The sequence below is a fragment of the Stylophora pistillata genome, chromosome 3, assembly GCF_964205215.1.
Source record: "Stylophora pistillata chromosome 3, jaStyPist1.2, whole genome shotgun sequence".
Classification (NCBI taxonomy): Eukaryota; Metazoa; Cnidaria; class Anthozoa; order Scleractinia; family Pocilloporidae; genus Stylophora; species Stylophora pistillata.
In genome coordinates this window covers 43747555-43766853 of record NC_142521.1, presented here as the reverse complement: position 1 = coordinate 43766853, position 19299 = coordinate 43747555, and the positions used below count along the sequence as shown (strand labels likewise).

The window sequence follows — 19299 nt, the reverse complement described above, 5'->3', positions numbered from 1 at the left end:
TCAGATTGCCATATGTTGCTTAGAATGATTGGGTAAATTAAAATGTCTAGCGACTGGTTTCGATGTGTCCTTGTCATTCCTCTCTACGTCGCGAAGGTGTTCTCGGAATCGGTCACTTAGTCTTCTGCCTGTTTCGCCGATGTAAATCTTTTTGCAATAACTGCAAGTTATGTAATAAATTACATTGACGGAGGTGCACGTGAAGTGATCGGTGATCTTAATGGGTCGTTTGGGTCCCGATATTTTCTAGGCAACGTTTTGCATCGTGCACGAGCGCATTTAAAAGTGCCTGATTGGTCATTAGTCTGAAACGAACTTCTGACCAATTTACCATTTCCACAACACATTGACTTAATTTTAAACTGCAACATACAAGGACTGCACAACCTTGAGATTAGAACGTGATGCAAGTCTTTTCAGTATAACTAATAGCTTCACGTAAAAATGAAAAAAAAAAAAAATAGAAAAACAGAGCTGTTTATAATTGTGCTAGGGGAAAACACGGGTTTTACATGCAAAAGTAAGGACCTAATAAGAGTCTTTCGTTGAAATGGCAACGCAGAAGAGGATTGGAATTCGATTCAAACTTAGCTAGAATTTCGCGAACGGCTCTATGTGTTTCTCGTCTCCTACGGTGCCACACCTCAACTTCTGCATGACGTTTGTGAGCAGCGTTTGATTCCAGAGGGAACTTAAATAGTTTTCCGTTGGGGTTTATGCTCTAAGACCGAGTTTGATTTCACGTTGGTAAAACCCCACAACACTTAATATATCCGGCATTAACACACCACATTAATTAACAGTTCTTAAAACTTCCCTTGGAAGCATAATTCAAACGAGTTGATTTTAATCTCTGAAGCTCTTCTCTGTCATTCTTTTAATTTTCTCCCTAATTTATGTAAAGCAAAGAAACTAAAAAGAAAGATAAATAACCTTGTGACGCCAGAGAAAAACATTATAAAGGAAGACAAACTTCACCCCTGTGGCAAGATTTTAACAAAGACCACTCACCTAGTTACTCATCTTGTTGCCCAAAACGGTAATTCCCTTCACGGAAGATTTTTGTAACGACATATACGATTTTTTTAATCGCATTAGACCGCTGTAAAATTTTACTTTATGTGTCCTTTTTTTAGGTTCTAACAGAAGTCTTCAAAACACAAATATTTGGCTATCGCCACAAAGTGTTACGCCTTATCTCTCAACAAAAATAATCATTTCTGAAAAAAAAAATGTAGTCAAACACCTAAAAGGGAAAACAAATAAATTATGGATGAAGAGAAATTGTAATATTAATTGGAGCAGATGTTTGCAAATCGTGTATCAGCACGAAAATTATTTCTCTGTGAGCTAGAAGAATAAGATGGAATTTATCTTGTTATCTTTCTGTTTCCTTTCTCTGATTGTATCAGCGAGCTCTTTGCAGACCTCAAAAGGTATCATCTCTCTTCGGTCACGGTAATACCCGCGTTTTTTTTGCTATCTATCTTATAAATAAGTATAAGCAAAATCATTTTGATCGGTTACCTTCATTTCTTTATCAAACACAAGACAATCACCACATAATGGGGTTGCTTTCGCCAATTTTCTTGCTCACAAAGGCTCCTATTTGAAAATTACATATGTTTGGAAAGAACTGGTCCAACACTCCTCAGAGTGCGCATTTAATTGTCTCTGTAAGGATCCATGTTTGTCCTTCAACCAGGCAGATTTGGCTGACAACATCGAAAATCTGCTATGTGAACTGCTTCCATCGGATCGTTACACCCATTCAGACAAGTTCATTACCAACCATTCTAGGTATCACTACAGTATTACGGTAAAACTCTTTTTCTATCGTTTTATCTTTATCATCACGTTTTTTAAAGTTTTATCTTGATGATGACCGAAACCGGCAGTCGAAGTCGTTTGAACAAGTTATATTGAACTGTTAACTGAACGCTAAAATACGTCTCTCTGTGGCTTTTTCTTTACTTTTGTGTTCGTCGCAAGCCATTTTTAAGTCATTTTATCAACCCGTCATCAAAGTTTGTAACCTGGTTTAATGAGACTTTCACCTGGACTTTCTAACAAGCTAGAATTTACCAATCAGCTTGCTATCAGAACACTGATGAATCTGCTCAAGTCAACTCCATTTGGCGATCTACTTAAGATAGTAAACATCAAGTCCCTGGAACATCGCGGATACATGCAAGCCCTAATCCTTCTTTATAAATCTTCATTTAATACGGGGCCAAAAATAAATCAAGGAATTGTTCTCATTGCGTTCTAGCAATTATGACCTAAGAGGTTATTGTAAGCTAAATCAGCCTACTTTTAAATCAAAGTATTTAAAGAAATCTTATCGTTACATAACTTAATGTTTAAGAAACAACCTACCTGACATACAAGTGCGTCCTCTCTTGTTGCTGTAATCTTTGTATCGAGTAGTTAACATATTAAATTTGTAAAGTCTAGTTTTTAAATCTTCTAGTCTAGGTTTTTTTACCTGACATACAAGTGCGTCCTCTCTTGTTGCTGTAATCTTTGTATCGAGTAGTTAACATATTAAATTTGTAAAGTCTAGTTTTTAAATCTTCTAGTCTAGGTTTTTTTACCTGACATACAAGTGCGTCCTCTCTTGTTGCTGTAATCTTTGTATCGAGTAGTTAACATATTAAATTTGTAAAGTCTAGTTTTTAAATCTTCTAGTCTAGGTTTTTTTACCTGACATACAAGTGCGTCCTCTCTTGTTGCTGTAATCTTTGTATCGAGTAGTTAACATATTAAATTTGTAAAGTCTAGTTTTTAAATCTTCTAGTCTAGGTTTTTTTACCTGACATACAAGTGCGTCCTCTCTTGTTGCTGTAATCTTTGTATCGAGTAGTTAACATATTAAATTTGTAAAGTCTAGTTTTTAAATCTTCTAGTCTAGGTTTTTTTACCTGACATACAAGTGCGTCCTCTCTTGTTGCTGTAATCTTTGTATCGAGTAGTTAACATATTAAATTTGTAAAGTCTAGTTTTTAAATCTTCTAGTCTAGGTTTTGTATTTTTATCGAATAGATAACATATTCAAATTTTACATTTTACCATACACGTTTACATTTAAATGAGCCCCAGGCTCACGGGTGAAATGTGTCTAAATAAAGTAGTACTGCTACTACTACTACTGGTTTTTATCAAGGAAGTAAGTAGTTGATTTTCTCGATCTTAGTCTCCATGCTCGATGTCGCCCTGTCAGAACAAAGGGACCTGTGTACCTCTGTATCGGAAAAACAGTTACAAGTGTCGCTGTACGGAAGCATATACAGGTAGCCACTGCGAAAGAGGTAATTTAAAACTTTTAGTTTCTAGAGCAATATTTTCAAAAGTAATGTTATACCAGCGTACGTTTGTGGCCTATCTGATTCCTGCTGAGCCATCACTAGTCGTCATTTGACTACACACTGACTTGTTTTTAAAAGTGTAATTTTTTCTATTATTATTTCTTTTCTCTATCCATTTCATATCAGTTAACAATGACTGCAGGTGTTCATCTGGACCAGAAGGAAAACAGCGGTGTAATATAGGTGAGTTATTGTTCCAAATTTCACCCAGGTCAGCTCCAAATTAAGGAACACAGGATTCGCTTCTTATTTCCCACGAGCGCGCTTAGAACGAATAAATAGAATAAGAAGTTTGTAATTTACCTATCATGGCGAAATAGAAGCTATCTCCTGGTTTGAAATATTAACACAATGGCTCAGAACACGTTTAAAATTCGTCAAATGAAACATTCTTGGGATATATTTAATAGAACTTGATTTAGATCCCGTTCTACACCTAATTTCACCTAAAATCTGAAATATTAAGAGTAATTTTGAAACGGCTGACTGCAATTTGCTGATATTCGCTCAAGTGCGAGGATATGGCCCAAAATCCAAAATCCTGAAGCTAAGAAAAAAATCCATTAAATATTTTACGAGATCAAACATAAAGCTCTTCAACGGAATTTCCCCATATCAATAGTGATAGCTTTACAACGCCCACTACTTCAAACTGTAATCATTTCGTGAACACATGTGTGAAATTCGTTCGACTGCGAAGAGGGAAGTGTAAGTTGTTTTTATGAACGCTTTGAATATAATGGTGATATAGAAAACCATAGACCTACCACTCAGATGAAACTGAATTTGTCTCTGCCGACAGAGCCAGCAAAACGATCACAAGTGAATGTCAAATTGTCAACGTCGACTCGTCAATGTCAAATTGCCTGCCAATTTCCCACGCAAAAGCCTGAAGAAAAGCATAGAAAACAAACGCTGGCACACAAAATATGTGGAAAAATTGAAGCTATTAAAGAAATCTGTAAAAAGAAACAAAAGAAGAGAAGATGAAAACACAATAATTCTCCAACACAAACTTGGTTAATCAAGGGGTCCCTGTTAATTCACCATATTTTTTTAGGTTTATTAAAAAAGTTACAATTCTTTGGATTTCTAGATCTTCTGCATGACAAATTGGTTCTGAAATTGAAAACACGCTACCCAAGCAATACAACAGTCGCACTTGCGCAGACGATTAACCAGTTTGTTGACAGACTGCATCTGAGAGGACAAGAACTACTAAAATAGAATTTGACATGCAGTATGAATAGTGTTTGGTAACAGTTTGCCGTATTTCCATTTGTTTTAGCTTGTTTTCAAACTCCGTTGAACCGCCTTACCAATGAAGCTGTTAGGCGGGGGCTCGAAAACATTAAGGCGTAGGCAGTTTGAAGCAAGACCCTTTATGGCGATTAAATTAAGAGTACAGTTGGACCCCGATAATTCGAACTCGGATAATTCGAAGTCCCCGCTAATTCGAAGTAAAATTCATTTCCCTTTGTTTTACTCCACTTTTCTCAGTCATTTTACCTCGGATAATTCGAACTCGGATGATTCGAAGTCCCCGCTAATTCAAAATAATTTCTGTTCCCTCAGGTTGGATTTTACCCTGATAATTCGAAGTTAAGTTACCAGCTGAATGAAAAAGAACAGACGCTGTTGGAAATTAGAATATATATTAATGTAATAACAGTTTCGAACATTTCACAACTCGTTAATCCCTTTATAATTGTGTAAAACAGTTCTCTGTGTATTAATCCCTTTACTGTACAATAGGTGTGGTGCTTTATAAAAGTTATTAACATGTCGATGTGATGAAAATCCATGTGCCTAAAGAGTTGACGAAAAATCCAATTTTAGTCTTTCAGCTTTGTGAACTCTCTTTCAAAAATACTGACGTATTTCTTCTGTCCCTCAAAATAAATAGCGCTCTCTACTGCGAGGATCGTGCATTATATGTATCTATAACCGCAGTTCAAAAATATATGAACTTCATATATTCATTGTATCTGATTTATCATCACGGGTTTATTACGAATCAACCTAACGACCTGCTCCCAGTTGGCTTGTTAGCTCAATTGGTAGAGCGCTACACTAGTATCACAGAGATCAGTGGTTCGAATCCCGTACAGGCCTGATTTTTTTCAGGTCTGATTTTCGCTATTGCATAAATAGCGCTCTCTACTGCGAGAATCGTGCATTATACGTAATACACGCTAAATCACACTATTAGCGGAAGTGGATCACTTTGTCGGTATTGTTTTTTAGTTTAGGCTTTTTAGCGAGGTGCTAATTGGCATGTATTTCTGTGCTGGAGCTTGTGCGGTGATCAAACGGCTCTAGAAAATCGAACTCAGTTTCGGCTGTTCACTAATATAGTGAAAATAGGGTAAATAAAGTTATGCAGGGGTAAAAATTGTGTATTTATTTTTGACCCCCTTAATTCGAACTATTTTGCTTTTCCCTTGAGACTTCGAATTATCAGGGCCCAACTGTAGAAACAAAGGCAAGCACAGACACAAACGTGCGCATGCACGCACTTGCGTACGTACACGCACGCAGCATATGCACGCACAGAAGCTCGCACACATGCATATACAAACGCTTAGGCTGTCGATAAGCTATGAGATGTGCTCATGGTTTGCACAGGGAACTTTTTTAGAACAAAGTAAGAGTCGCGGATAAGTAACAAAGTTGATTATTCACCCACAAACACACACACACACACACGCACGCAAAAACTAAAGAGGCTACGTGGATCGGTTAAGGTGGCTAGTACCAGTTTCCTCGCGAGGGAGGCAGGTCACTCTCGTGCGTCACGCGCGAGAGAAACTTACGAAAGAAGCGCGAGATTTAAAAGACGAAAATTCATAACAAATATGGCGGCGCGAGGCTTTTTACGGTTTACGCTAATTTTGTCTTATTTTGTGAGAAGTTTGCCAACCAGCGTGTATTTGATGTATTCAACAGCCACTGCGTATGCAGGAGACAGAGACGAAGATAAAGAAGACGATTCTCGGCGACGTAAAGGTTGCTTCGCATCTAAACCAAAAATGTAATCGATACGAGATATCGCGATAGCCAGAAAATGATAGTAAAAGAAAAATCTGCCTGAAGAAGGAACAGACTGTAAACCTCTAAGGAAAATAATATGAGATAACCAGAGTTTGTGAATAAATGCTTAAAGATGAGCCCGGGAGGCTGTCTTTGACGGCTATTGAATGATTTTCTGAGCTGTAAACGTCTGTAAACATCAGATCGTAGATACTCCCGCGAACACACTCGATAGTCAGCGGTAGTCGATCTTATTAAATCCGGATTTTTCAATGCGCGACAACGGGCGTGGAAATTGCTAAACTCGTTACTAGTCCATGGGCCAGAGAGGTTCTCGGTACCACTCAAGTGAATGCTATCTGATGAAAGGTTATGTGAAAGACTTTACAAATTCATTTGTAAGCTATCGTGAAAGTGTGGCTTTCCCAACTTTTTACGTACTCGTTTATTTGAAAAATTATTGGTCAACATGGAAACGAGGCTAATAATAAAACATTTATTTCCAATGCCTTTTTTGTTTATCATAGCGAATAAATCAGTACATGTAAAATTTAACAGCATTTCAAAACAATGTTTTGGTGAGAAGACAAGTTTTTTTAATTTGATTTGAAAGAAAACTTAAATGAAACCGTGAAGTCAAACTCGCAAGACATCATGGGTGAGTCCCAGGGTAGCGTAGTGCTTCAAAGTTCTTTCACTTCTTAAACTTGCTGTGTCACGACGCTTAAAAAAAGACTGAAAAACATAAAAATACAGACTTAAAGCCTGAAGTTTCAATGCTCATCAGCGGAAACACTTGCAAACAAGCAGGTGGTGATCGAACTTTCACGAGATCGCAACGAAACTTGATTGCTATGAACAGACAAAACTAATCGGTTTCGTTGTGAAATTTGTATTTTTTTATTACTCGGATCATGGAAATTATTAATATTGATTATTAGAAATCACTGGTTATTGTTTGATTAGGCGAAAATAGGAGAAAATTTCTCAAACAAAGGAAAACGCAGAAGAGATTCATGGGTGTAATCTGGGAAGGAGAGAGCAAAGACCTTGTCGGGAAGAGCCTAGCGCGAACAGAACTTATATGAGGAAAAATAAACTTATGCGATAAGAGAACCAGATTTAGGAAAGGAACAAAAACGTGCAATATTTTAACTGCATACGTCGACTCACGTACCGATGTCACGATTAGAAAAGCTGCTATAGCTAACTTGTAAGACATCGCTAATACATTTTGTGAGGTGTTGTAACATGCGTTATCATATCGCTGGCATCGCCCGTGGGCAACATGAAGCAAATCCTGTGATCTGATTTCTACCCGAGCGGGCAAGATGGGCCCACCTTACCCGCTCGGGATTGCTCGTTTCTTATCCCGCGCATGAAGAGAATTGCTTGGAATGATCTTACAAAGTTCTTAATTTTTGGGTAATGTCGGCGATGTAGTCGCAAAAAGTGGCAGACGACAGTCAAAACAAAGAAAACATAAAGGTTTCTTCATTTTGTAATGCAACAGTTGGCTTTCTTTCCCACCGTGCTATTTGAGCCATAAACTGAAAAATGTGTCTGAATAATCCTTTGGAAACGTTGCCATGGAAACTGCTGTTGACGAAATGACACCTTTTTTTGGATGACCAGTGATTATATAATTCAACACCGTAAAAGTGTTCAAATGGCCTTGGTCAGTCTTTTTCTTGTATTCTTTCAAAGCTACAAACCATAAAAAAGATGAAAGCTGGTACTAGTCACCTCAAAACATGCGTCTATCTTTTGAGATTCTATTTACAAGTGAGTGATGACTTTGCGTATTTCCTTCGTCACCCTACGCACTAACAAAGACATCGATGCAACGATTCTTCGTGTTCTTTACTTTATATTTAGATTATGGCCTTGTATAGTTGATTGGGGCGAAGCGTGAACCAGTTATCTTGCAAAGAAAGCAGGGGCAAACTATGCCCTAGATTAAGCCGCAAGGTCGACAACAAGGCGAGATCCTTATCCTATGCGTGTCTTATTCTATGTTGCTTACGACTGAACACGGTTGGACTATCGTCCCCGATAGGCGTGCGGCACTTGCGAAAAACGAAGGAAGATTTAAACAAAAACTGAATACTTCTAAAGAAGCAAAAATTTAAAAAAATGCGCAATTTCTCAAACAGTTGTCTTGAAGTTTCTGAAGTTTATTTCCTCTGTTGTAGAGTACCTCATGGTGTTTCCGGAGCCGCGTTCTACAGAAAATTATGCCATGAAGAATCCAGCCATAGCCTCAGATCTCAGCCAGCTGTCAGTGTGTTTTTTTATCAAACTTGTTGCAGACCAAGGGGGTCAGTTTGTTATTAGCTATGCCATTCAGCAAGAAGACAATAGCATTGCCGTCGTATTTAATCCAACCCTGGCTCTGGTAGTTGATGGTGATACATTCGGGTAATGCTTCATGGATTTTTGAAAACTGGATTGAGGTATTTCTTATTGGAGCCACGATAACTCATAATACAGGATATACTACGATCTTCTTTTTAGACACGGACGCTTGAAGGAGAAGAAAGGAATTTAAACATACAAGCAGACAGATTAACTGGCTGACTGGCTGCATGACAGACTGATTGAATGGTGACAGACTATCTTGCTGATTGACAAACTGTCAAACTGAAAAACGACTAGCTGACCGACTTATCGGCTGACAACCTGACTGACTGGCTGACAACTTGACTGTCTGTGACAGACTGACTGAAGGATATGACCGACTGACGAGCAGACAGAACAGACTGGCTGACAGACTGACTGACTGACTGACTGACTGACTGACAGACAGATTGACTGATTGACAAACTGACTGACTGACTGACTGACAGACAGATTGACTAGGTGACAGACTGACTGACTGACAGCCCTTCTACAGATTACTATAGACTGACTAACTGACTGACAGACTGAATGACTCTTCATTGACTGACTTAGTAACAAACACAAAAGAGGGCGGATCTTGAATGATTACATATATTTTAAACTGTTGTGCTTATCTGTTTTCCTTTTTTTCCTTTTTTTTTCAGGTTTGAGGCGACAAATCTTCACTATGATACCTGGAAACACTTGTGTCTCACCTGGGAAAACAGTCAAGGAGTAGCAAAACTCTATAGAGATGGCAAAGTTATAGAACAGAAAACGAATACCAACAGCAAGAACGCTATCGTTAAATCTGGCGGCGCTCTGGTGCTTGGACAAGAGCAAGACTCTGTTGCCGGAGGTTACAACCCTAAGCAAACTCATCACGGCCGATCGGCAGGTGTCAACATTTGGGATAAAGTTCTGTCCGAAAGCGACATTGCCGCCCAGTACACAAGTTGTAGTATACCTCATGGTTCTGTTCTTAAATGGTCTGCATTCAAAAATCTTACTGATGGCAATTTCACAGTTGAAGAGCCGTGAACTGTGTTGTTCACTGATCAAACGCTCTAGACTCATAACTCAGGTGCTGTAAAATTGCTTAAGTTAGAGTATTTACTATATGCAGGCGGGATCACGTGGCACAGTACTAAGTATAGACAACAAAATATTACATGATATTGCGTTTAAACGTTGCTTACTTTGGCTAGGTCTTTGGAAAACTTTTCATTATATTTATTCACCTATCTGCTTAGTTGTTGGATAAAATACGTCAAAGTTACAGGTAAATTTTTAGGCGACATGTTTTTTCCCTAAAGCTAAGACAGATACCCGTTTTTACAGTAAGGAACCTTAAAAAAATGAAAATTTTCTTCTGTGTTCTCATTTATTCATGATTCTTGAGAATTAATTAGAGGGCATTTCAAGATTTTTTAAGATCCCAAAGAGAATTTTAACATTGAGAGGCCAACATGACAAGCGTTCATGCTTTGAATGTGTGCCTAGATAAAGCGCTGTACCGATGTTTGACGCCGGTGTTGTGTGGTAAACCTTCGACTCTGCAAAGTAGCGCTCTAAAATGTTTACATTCATTCGTCCACTCAATTCTCAAATTATTATATATATCGTTTTAACTTGTTAAGGAAGTGAATAACATGTAACTGTTTGAATAATATACTACCTAATGACAAATGTAACTCAGACACGTTGAAAATACAAAATGCATGGCTACAGCGCTACCAACCAATTGCTCTTTGACTGATAGTTTTTAAGGGTTTACACTGCGGAAAACATTTCGAACTTAATTAAAAAATCATATATAACTCTGCTACATATTGACTTAGTTTCAATCTGCATCGGAAGACAAGGACGGCACATTCTTGAGATTAGATCTTGATGAAAGTCTTATCAGTATAGCTAATGGTTTCACGTAAAAATAAAACAATAATAATAAAAAATACGTCAAAGTTAAAGGTAAATTTTTAGGTGACAGGTTTTTTCCCTAAAGCTAAGACAGCTACCCGTTTTTACAGTAAGGAGCCTTAACAAAATGAAAACTTTCTTCTCTGTTCTCATTTATTCATGATTCTTGAGAATTAATCAGAGGGCATTTCAGGATTTTTTTAAGATCCCAAAGAGCTCAGTGCTCCAATCATTGGGCCAGTTTATCTCCCCTTGTGGTAATAAAACCATCCACGAATGTAGAAAATATTGGAAACTGGGACGGAGGGGCAGGGGGATGAGCTGGAACCACTGTTCCCTTTAATAGATATTTAGTGTGTTAAATGCCTCGCCTACATAGATAGATAGATAGATAGATAAATAGATAGATAGATAGATAGATAGATAGATAGCCTTTATTTTAAGACGACGAGTGTTCAAGCTACATGAGCTTGTGGGGTCGTTTGCAATTAACTAATCACTAAATATACTAAAAACTAAAACTTAAGGGTACGTAGAGAACGTCTAAACCTAAACCAGTTGTGCTTACGAATGTGGAATTGTAAACATAAATTTAAATATATACAAAGTTGTCTTTTTTTAAAGTTACAAGTGGATGCAACACCTGAATATGATTAAACTCCCCCATCACTAATAAAGTTTCTTTGGCATTTTCATGAGATGTTGTGTCCTTTATACCAGCCTAAAAATACAGAAAGTTAATCAATGAAATTTGGAAAGAGCAACGATATCAGAAATCGCACAACAATCATAATAACAATAATAATATTTAATAATAATTTATTGATTTATAGTGCGCTTTCTAACATACCGGGTGATCAAAAGCGTATAATCATTGGATCCTCACTATATACATTGCCAAAGCAACTGGCAAGTAAAAGGAATAATATGCTGTCTTGTATTTCACGATGGTCTTATATCTGAAACAAAAATGAGCTGATTAGTAACCTAGCCTGGTCTCACGCAATACGATGACTCGTATTTTTTATCGCGAAGAAAAAGAAGAAAGAGACCCTGAGTAGGAACATGGGCTGCGAAAAAGAAAAAGAAAAACAGGGATCCTCGACTAAATACCCTCGACCTCGACATAAGACCCTCGACCCTCGATGGCTCTACCAAAAGTTAGACTCCATGAAAAGTTCTATGTTTTCCATTTTCGCAGTTCATCATTTTGTTATGTCCTAATGAGGGAGGTAATATTGACACAAAAAAGCGTAAGATGTGCCACTCATACGCAAACTCTATGTCAAAATTATATGAATGCCGATTTAGGCAGGGATACCAATTACGGGTTTTGAATCAATCTTTGTGATATTAAAGGATATCATGGAGCAGGTGATTACACGGAAACAAACAGCATTGTTCAAGAGCAATTTCCTTATTCTTCTCGTGTTAAACTGTAAATATAAATGATGGAGGAAGACCATCATTAAGAAGCCTTGTGGTTTGTCACCTTTTTCGCTATCATGATTACTCCTCTTGAATTTGCTGAATGTCTCTCAATTCCAACTATCTGTCTTGAGTTTGTTTGTATTGTATTAAATATATTAATCAGTAGTTTCACTTGCAACCTTTGTGGCTTCCTTTGGTATTGATGTATGGGATCCCATGAAAAAGGCTTCCCACTCCACTGATGAGCAATCTCGTGATCAGTGGGTAAAAAAGGAAAAAAGTGTATGCAAGTGTGGGGATGAGTGTGTAAAATGAACATAAAAGTTAGGTGTTAAAATTGAGGGAGCGACTTCTGTAACAACAGCACGCTCCTAAATTCAATTCAAAGTTGTAAAAAATATATATGTTACGAAAACAACAAATAAAATCAAAATAAAATAAAATGAAGTTAAAATATTGTATCAAAGTAACTATTAGTACACGTAATGGGGGACTACTAAGGGTTTGGGGTTAAAATGATATGTAATAGTTTTGATTAAAGTTATGGTTAGTGATAGACTAGGGTTGGGGTTAGTTTTAGTTGGGGTTAGTTTCAGTTGGGGTTATATTAGATTGGGGTTAGGCTAAGATTAGGGTTTAGGGTTAGATTAGAGTTGGGTTAGGATCTGGGTTGAGGTCTGGGTTAGGGTTGGGGTTAGATTAGGGTTGGGTTAGGATCTGGGTTGGGGTCTGGGTTAGGGTTAGGGTTAGTAATAGGTTAGTAATAGGTATGCGTAGGGATTGTAGTATGGGGTCTCTGTTTTAAGGTTGCAGGGAGGGATAGGGTTATTGATAGGTTAGCGAAGGGGAGAGGATTATTGATAGGATAGGAAGAGGGTATTTCTCGGGGTATGTGGCTGCAGAAAAGGGAAGGATCTATGTAGAGAAGGAGTCATCTTTATTACCATTACCCTTTTGATAGTTGGTTGTATGGGTTTTTGGGGGATGTGATGAGACACTGTGTTAGGCGTTTTGATTATAGATGCTATATACAAATATAATGGTAGTCTTAATACTTTTCCTGTGAGGAGTTATTTTAAAAAAATGTTTTTGAGTGAAGGGTGGGGGTCTGGGTTTATATCAATTTTTAGAGTGGGAATAAAAAGAATATATGTAAATTAGATGGAACTTTGTGTTATAAGAAGGGTCTGTAAAGAGGAAAGAGATACAAATATTAATTATAATAGAACTCATTTATATATTATTTATATTCTTTTACTAAAAGGAGTTGGGTTGAGGAGTGGTGAAAGAAGATATGAAGTGTTTATTAAAGTTGTTAAAAGATGGAGAGAAATGGAATTCATCCGGCCGCGTGAGGAGAGAAGGATGCATCGTCACCAAGGCTCCTAATGGTTGCGAGTCGTCAGAGGCAAAGCACAACCGAGCGAGGATGTTTCTAACCTGGTACCCATCTTGAACTTAGAAAAATTTCAAGTGTTAAAATACATACATACATTTTTTTTTTTTTTAATACATATTTTTTTATTGCGTTTTGCGATAAAAGTACAGTAACATGTCCGCGGGTAGCTAACCTAATCTAGGCGGGTCATGTTTACAGGAAATAGATGCAACTAAATACAGCTAAAAGTAACAAGAGAACTAAAAAGCTAGAATTGACAACAATGATTAGAGACTACTGATAAACTAATGATATTACTAATAATAAATGACAACAGTCTTGACGGGAGATCTCTGATGCATTAAACGATATAATTGAATACATATCAACTGATCAATCAAGAGGAAGATAAACTTAACTTAACTTTCTGAACGATTTCTGGAAGATCAATGTAACAATCTTTTGAAGCTAGGATCTGAAAGTGTTTGTTTTATTTTCCTCTTTAAGACATTTTTTGAAAGTTTTCTAAAAGATACGGGCATTTTATTCCATATTTTTCTTCCGATTCTAGAAAATGAATTCACTTGAATTAAGAGTCTGGAACTTTGTACGTAAAAGTTATTAGAGGCAGAGGATCGAGTATTAAAGGAATTAATATCAGAGACATCTCGAAAAAGATTTTGAATGTTTCCAGAAGCATTACTGTATCTTATTTCAAACATAAGGTTAGCTAAATGCTCATAATACAAAAATTTTAACGGTAAGACACCGGCGTCGATAAATAAAGAAAGTGTATGCTGATTTCGCTCTGAGAAATAGATAAAGGGAAGAGCTCGCTTTTGAAGCTTGATAAGCTTTTCAGGATACGATTTATATCCTTGACCCCAGGCCGTCGAACCATAGGTTAAATAAGGAGTAAAAAGGGATCGATAAATAGTTAGAAGAGTATGTCTTGGCGGAAAATGCCGTAGTTTACAGATCAATCCTACAGTTCGACTCATTTTAAAAGCTTCGTGGTCAATATGATGTTTCCAGGAAAGGTTATTGTCAATTATTATACCTAGATATCTCACGAATTCTTTACATTCTAGAGTCACATTCTTATTTTGATCGTTGTCGGATACCATTATTTTGGGGTGATAGGTAAGTTTTCTCTGAGTTAGTCTAAAAATTACGAAATTTGTTTTTTAATATTTAAGGTTAGTTTATTGGCAGTTAACCAATCGAACAACTTACAGAGTTCCTGATTTACAGTCGACTCAAGAAACTTGAGATTTTTGTCAGCATATTCAGCGTTCGTGTCATCAGTAAATAAAAATAATTTAAGTTTTCGAGAAGATTTTTGGATATCGTTGATATAGATTAAAAAGAGTATTGGGCCTAGGACAGAACCTTGCGGCACACCGCAAGTGGTATATTTTCGTTTAGATATAGAGGAAGGAATTTGTGTCGTTTGAGTTCGACCTTCTAATTAAGATGAGAACCATTTATTTATCACACCGCGAAAATCATGCGAAATTGCGTGGCCCTGATCATTCTCCCGTTCTCTCGCTCGAGTGAGTATGTAGATGTGACTCTTTCGACTATTTGCCAGAAACCCGGCCTATGCTTTTGGTTTTTGTAGAGGAAATAAAAATTAACAATGGTTTTAACTGTTAGCTAGAAATGGATATTCTTTAATCAATGAATCAGTGTTTTTGAAATAAATAGGGAAAAAGTCTTCAAGTGTAAAAATGACAGTTCATCTCCATCAATGTGACACTTTTGAACCATTGGCTGACACTGTTGTGTGATCTATTCTCCAGGAAGTCGACATATCAAACTGCAACTGGACGAGCATTAGACCTCATCACCAAGCCGGGCGAAAATTTTGAGAATTTTACCTTAGAAAAGTATAATGCCCTAGCCACTATTTGACCAAATTAAGGACTGAATGCCAAAATTGCAAACAATGCTAACACTGGAAACTTTCAGAGATTAAACAAAATCCTACGTTGACACAAAGATGACGAAAACAAGATTAGTTACAAGAGTTATTGTCACCAATTTGTCATTTTCAAAAATACAGCCAAAGGACAAATGAACGAAGAATATAATTCAGTGTTTTCTAGGCAGATGGTTGCTTGAGAATGAACATTATTAATTAGTGCTGGTTACATGCAAAGAAATGTTGTAAAATCAAAGATGAAAACAGCAGTGTTGCAGTTGATGTTGAAGGCTTCCTAACAATGCACACTCTTTTACTTAAGTGTCCACGCTTCAAAATCAATTTGTTCGTTGTGATTTAGTCAATTATTTTGCATGCTTAAATTAGGCCATTTTTTGTCATGGCATCCTTCAAGTTCCATTAGTTGACTTAATTTGTATTTTTTGCCTACAATACCATCTTCAGTTGCCAGTTTAGTTTCACAAGATGTTTCATTGATGTTCGCTACTTCCTTTGTGAGTGGAGTTTAATACTTTGAATTGAAAAAAACTGTGGTTTTGCCCACACATGGATTGGATTGGATTGGTGAATGGATTGGTAGGAAGCTCATATTACTCTAATGGGGAGAAAGGAGGGACCCATCCCACACCTCCCTTAATTTGGCTCCACATAGCCATAACCCCTTCCCCTTTTCCCTATTCACAACATGCCCCAGTTAACAATTGAATGCCTAAAACAGGCTAGGTTACTAAGTAGCTCATTTTTGTTTCAGATACAAGGCCATCGTGAAATACAAGACAGCATAATATTCCTTTTACTTGCCAGTTACTTTGGCAATGTATATGGTGAGGATCCAATGATTATGCGCTTTTGATCACCAGGTATGTTAGAAAGCGCACTATAAATCGATAAATTATTATTATTAATTATTATTATTATTATTATGATTGTTGAGCGATTTCTGATATCGTTGCTCTTTCCCAATTTCATTGATTAACTTTCTGTATTTTTAGGCTGGTATAAAGGACACAACATCTCATGAAAATGTCAAAGAAATTTTATTAGTGATGGAGGAATTTTTACAAACTCGGGTATTGCATCCACTTGTAATTTTAAAAAAGATGACTTTGTATATATTTAAATTTATGTTGACAATTCCACATTCGTAAGCACCACTGGTTTAAGTTTAGACGTTCTCTACGTACCCCTAGGTTTTAGTTTTTAGTACATTTAGTGATTAGTTAACTGCAAACGACCTCACAAGCTCATGTAGCTTTAACACTCATCGTTTTAAAATAAAGGCTATCTATCTACCTATCTAGTCGAGGCATTTTTACACTAAATATATATTAAAGGGAACATTTTTAGCAGAAATTTCCTAGAGTGTCTACAGGACGATGCTAATTCACTTAGGTTGTTTAAGGTTGAGATTTCGGGCTTACACAAAATAAAATACTTCTCTCACAAACACAAATTACAATTCTTGGTGACGTTTGAGTAAGATCTTATCCGTTTTATTTTGCGCCATTTAATGTTGTACTAAATGTTTCGGTCTTTCTGTTGGGGGTACTCCTGGACTCTGAACTAAATTTTAGTGAGCATATTACCTTAGTCTGTAAAAAGGCAAGTCAACATACAGGAGTTTTAAGTCGTCAAAGAAAACTAATACCCACTTACGCTACACTACAACTTTATAAAGCCGCCATTTCACCTCACTTGACCTACTGCAGTATCATCTGGCATTTCTGCAGAGCCTCAGACAAATGTAAAGCTGAAAGACTACAGGAAAGGGCCTTGAGAGTAGTTTTCAACGATAAATCACTCTCTTATTACGGCCTGCTGAAGCTGGCTGAAATTCCATCAGTGGTGAACAAAAGGCTCCAGGACATAACAATCCTTATGTTCAAGGCAAAAAAGAACTTACTTCCTTGTCAAATACAGGAACTATTAATGTCAGAAGTAAACTGCGATAAAAGATATTCTCTAAGAAATGCAGATTTTAGAATCCCTCGCTTTAATACAGTAAAATATGAAGGTGTAGTCTGATCGTCCGGGTGAGTGTAGTCCTGAGAAGGACTGTTGTCGGTGGCAGTGACTGACGTTTCGACAACCTGTGCGGAAGTCATCATCAGAGTCAAGTGAGTGATTGTTGTCAGTAGAATGTTCTTATTCCAGTTCGTGTGAAATGATCGGTTGGTTTTGCCGTGATGTTATTGGCTGTAAGACTCAAGTGACGTAAGTCGTTCGTGATTGGTCTGTTTCGGTCTGTCGGTAAAGCTAGGTTGTTCTTTTTCTAACCTACAGCACTGACTATTTTCAACGACTGACTCTGGAAAGCTGGTTTACTAACTTAGAACAGACTCCCCTAAACAGATGTCAACAACTACCCGCCCCATACAAACGACTCATTCACGACATAAACATCACAAACGACCGAAAAAGAACAACCTAGCTTTACCGACAGACCGAAACAGACCAATCACGAACGACTTACGTCACTTGAGTCTTACAGCCAATAACATCACGGCAAAACCAACCGATCATTTCACACGAACTGGAATAAGAACATTCTACTGACAACAATCACTCACTTGACTCTGATGATGACTTCCGCACAGGTTGTCGAAACGTCAGTCACTGCCACCGACAACAGTCCTTCTCAGGACTACACTCACCCGGACGATCAGACTACACCTTCACATGTTACCCCCGGGTTCAAACCATTTACTGCATTACAGTAAAATATGGTAAACACTCTGTAAGATTAATTTAATTTTAATTTAATTAATACTATGGCCCTCTCCTCTGGTCGAAACTTACAAAAGAGTTACGCAGTGAAGAGAGCCTGCACGGATTTAAGAGCAAAATCAGGAGAACGGACATGACTGTCATGATTGATGATGGATGCAAGAAATGTGCGCTCTGTAATAGTTGATTTTTAACTCTAGGACATTGGTAAATAATTTTAACTGTTAATAGGTTAGGTAAATAATTCTGTAAATAGGTTCCAGATTTCTTATTTTTAAAGCTTTTACCCTGTGTCCCCAATTAGTGCTATGGGCTAGGTTTTCACGACACATAAATAAAGTTCACTACTACTACTACTACTACTACTACTACTACTACTACTACTACTACTACTACTACTACTTTCAGGTTCCAAATATGCTTACTAAGCTCAGTTGCGTCTCTATGACGTTCATTACGGAATGAGCAAATGTGATTTCGATATTTTAATTTGAATGGAGTGTCACAAAGTCCGATATATGTTTCCCTTGCTGTTTGCGTGGTTACTTCGGCTTGGTATATTATGTTCTCCACGCTGCAGTTACCATCCATGGGGCACGTGTCCGGTTTATGGCAGTTACAGTTTTTGCTATTTCCTTCAGCGGCTGTGGATTTTCTTATTTCGGCTTTGTTGTGGCTGGAGATAATTGATTTAATGTTATTCATGCAGCTGTAGCTTAATTTAACAGTGTTGCGATTGAAAATTTTATGCAGTGGATTAGATTTGGGGAAGTGCTGGTCGATTAGAGAAAGAAAGCATTTACCAACATTTGTTTCAACGTTTCTGCTATACGGCGGGTTGTACTATAGAGTGTTCCTTCGTCTGTTCCTCCGCGGGCTTGATGTCTGGCTGGTTGTCACGTTATACGTTAGTTTGTAACGGTAGCCGCTTTTATTAAGGGCCTATTGGTACACGTGCTTGGCATCATCGAGGCATTCTTTCTCGGACGAAATTTCTGACAGCCTCTTGTTTAAGGATTCCGGGATGTTTCTCAGGATTGACGGTGGATGGTTGGAGTCTCTGTGCACATAGAGTGGGATGTTCCCTTCTTTCGCAAATGGAGGTCAACCGT

General features: G+C 37.4%; 1 protein-coding gene across 1 annotated transcript; it reads left to right on the top strand.

Annotated features, from left to right (window-relative positions):
• The first annotated feature begins 1691 nt into the window (after window positions 1-1691).
• On the top strand, window positions 1692-11362 carry LOC148736260 (C-reactive protein-like). Its single transcript, XM_088751629.1, has 5 exons — window positions 1692-1819; window positions 3197-3311; window positions 3495-3551; window positions 8597-8822; window positions 9449-11362. Exons 2-5 carry the CDS (start codon window positions 3209-3211, stop codon window positions 9822-9824), a joined length of 762 nt encoding a protein of 253 aa, XP_088607755.1. The 5' UTR covers window positions 1692-1819; window positions 3197-3208; the 3' UTR covers window positions 9825-11362.
• Window positions 11363-19299: the final 7937 nt, after the last annotated feature.

Bases quoted from the DNA above. Each gene is read 5' to 3' on its own strand.
- LOC148736260 (XM_088751629.1), top strand. From the start codon at position 3,209: ATGTCGCCCTGTCAGAACAAAGGGACCTGTGTACCTCTGTATCGGAAA. The intron at 3,552-8,596 runs GTGAGTTATTGT...CCTCTGTTGTAG, and splicing joins AAAACAGCGGTGTAATATAG to AGTACCTCATGGTGTTTCCG. The intron at 8,823-9,448 runs GTAATGCTTCAT...TTTTTTTTTCAG, and splicing joins GTTGATGGTGATACATTCGG to GTTTGAGGCGACAAATCTTC.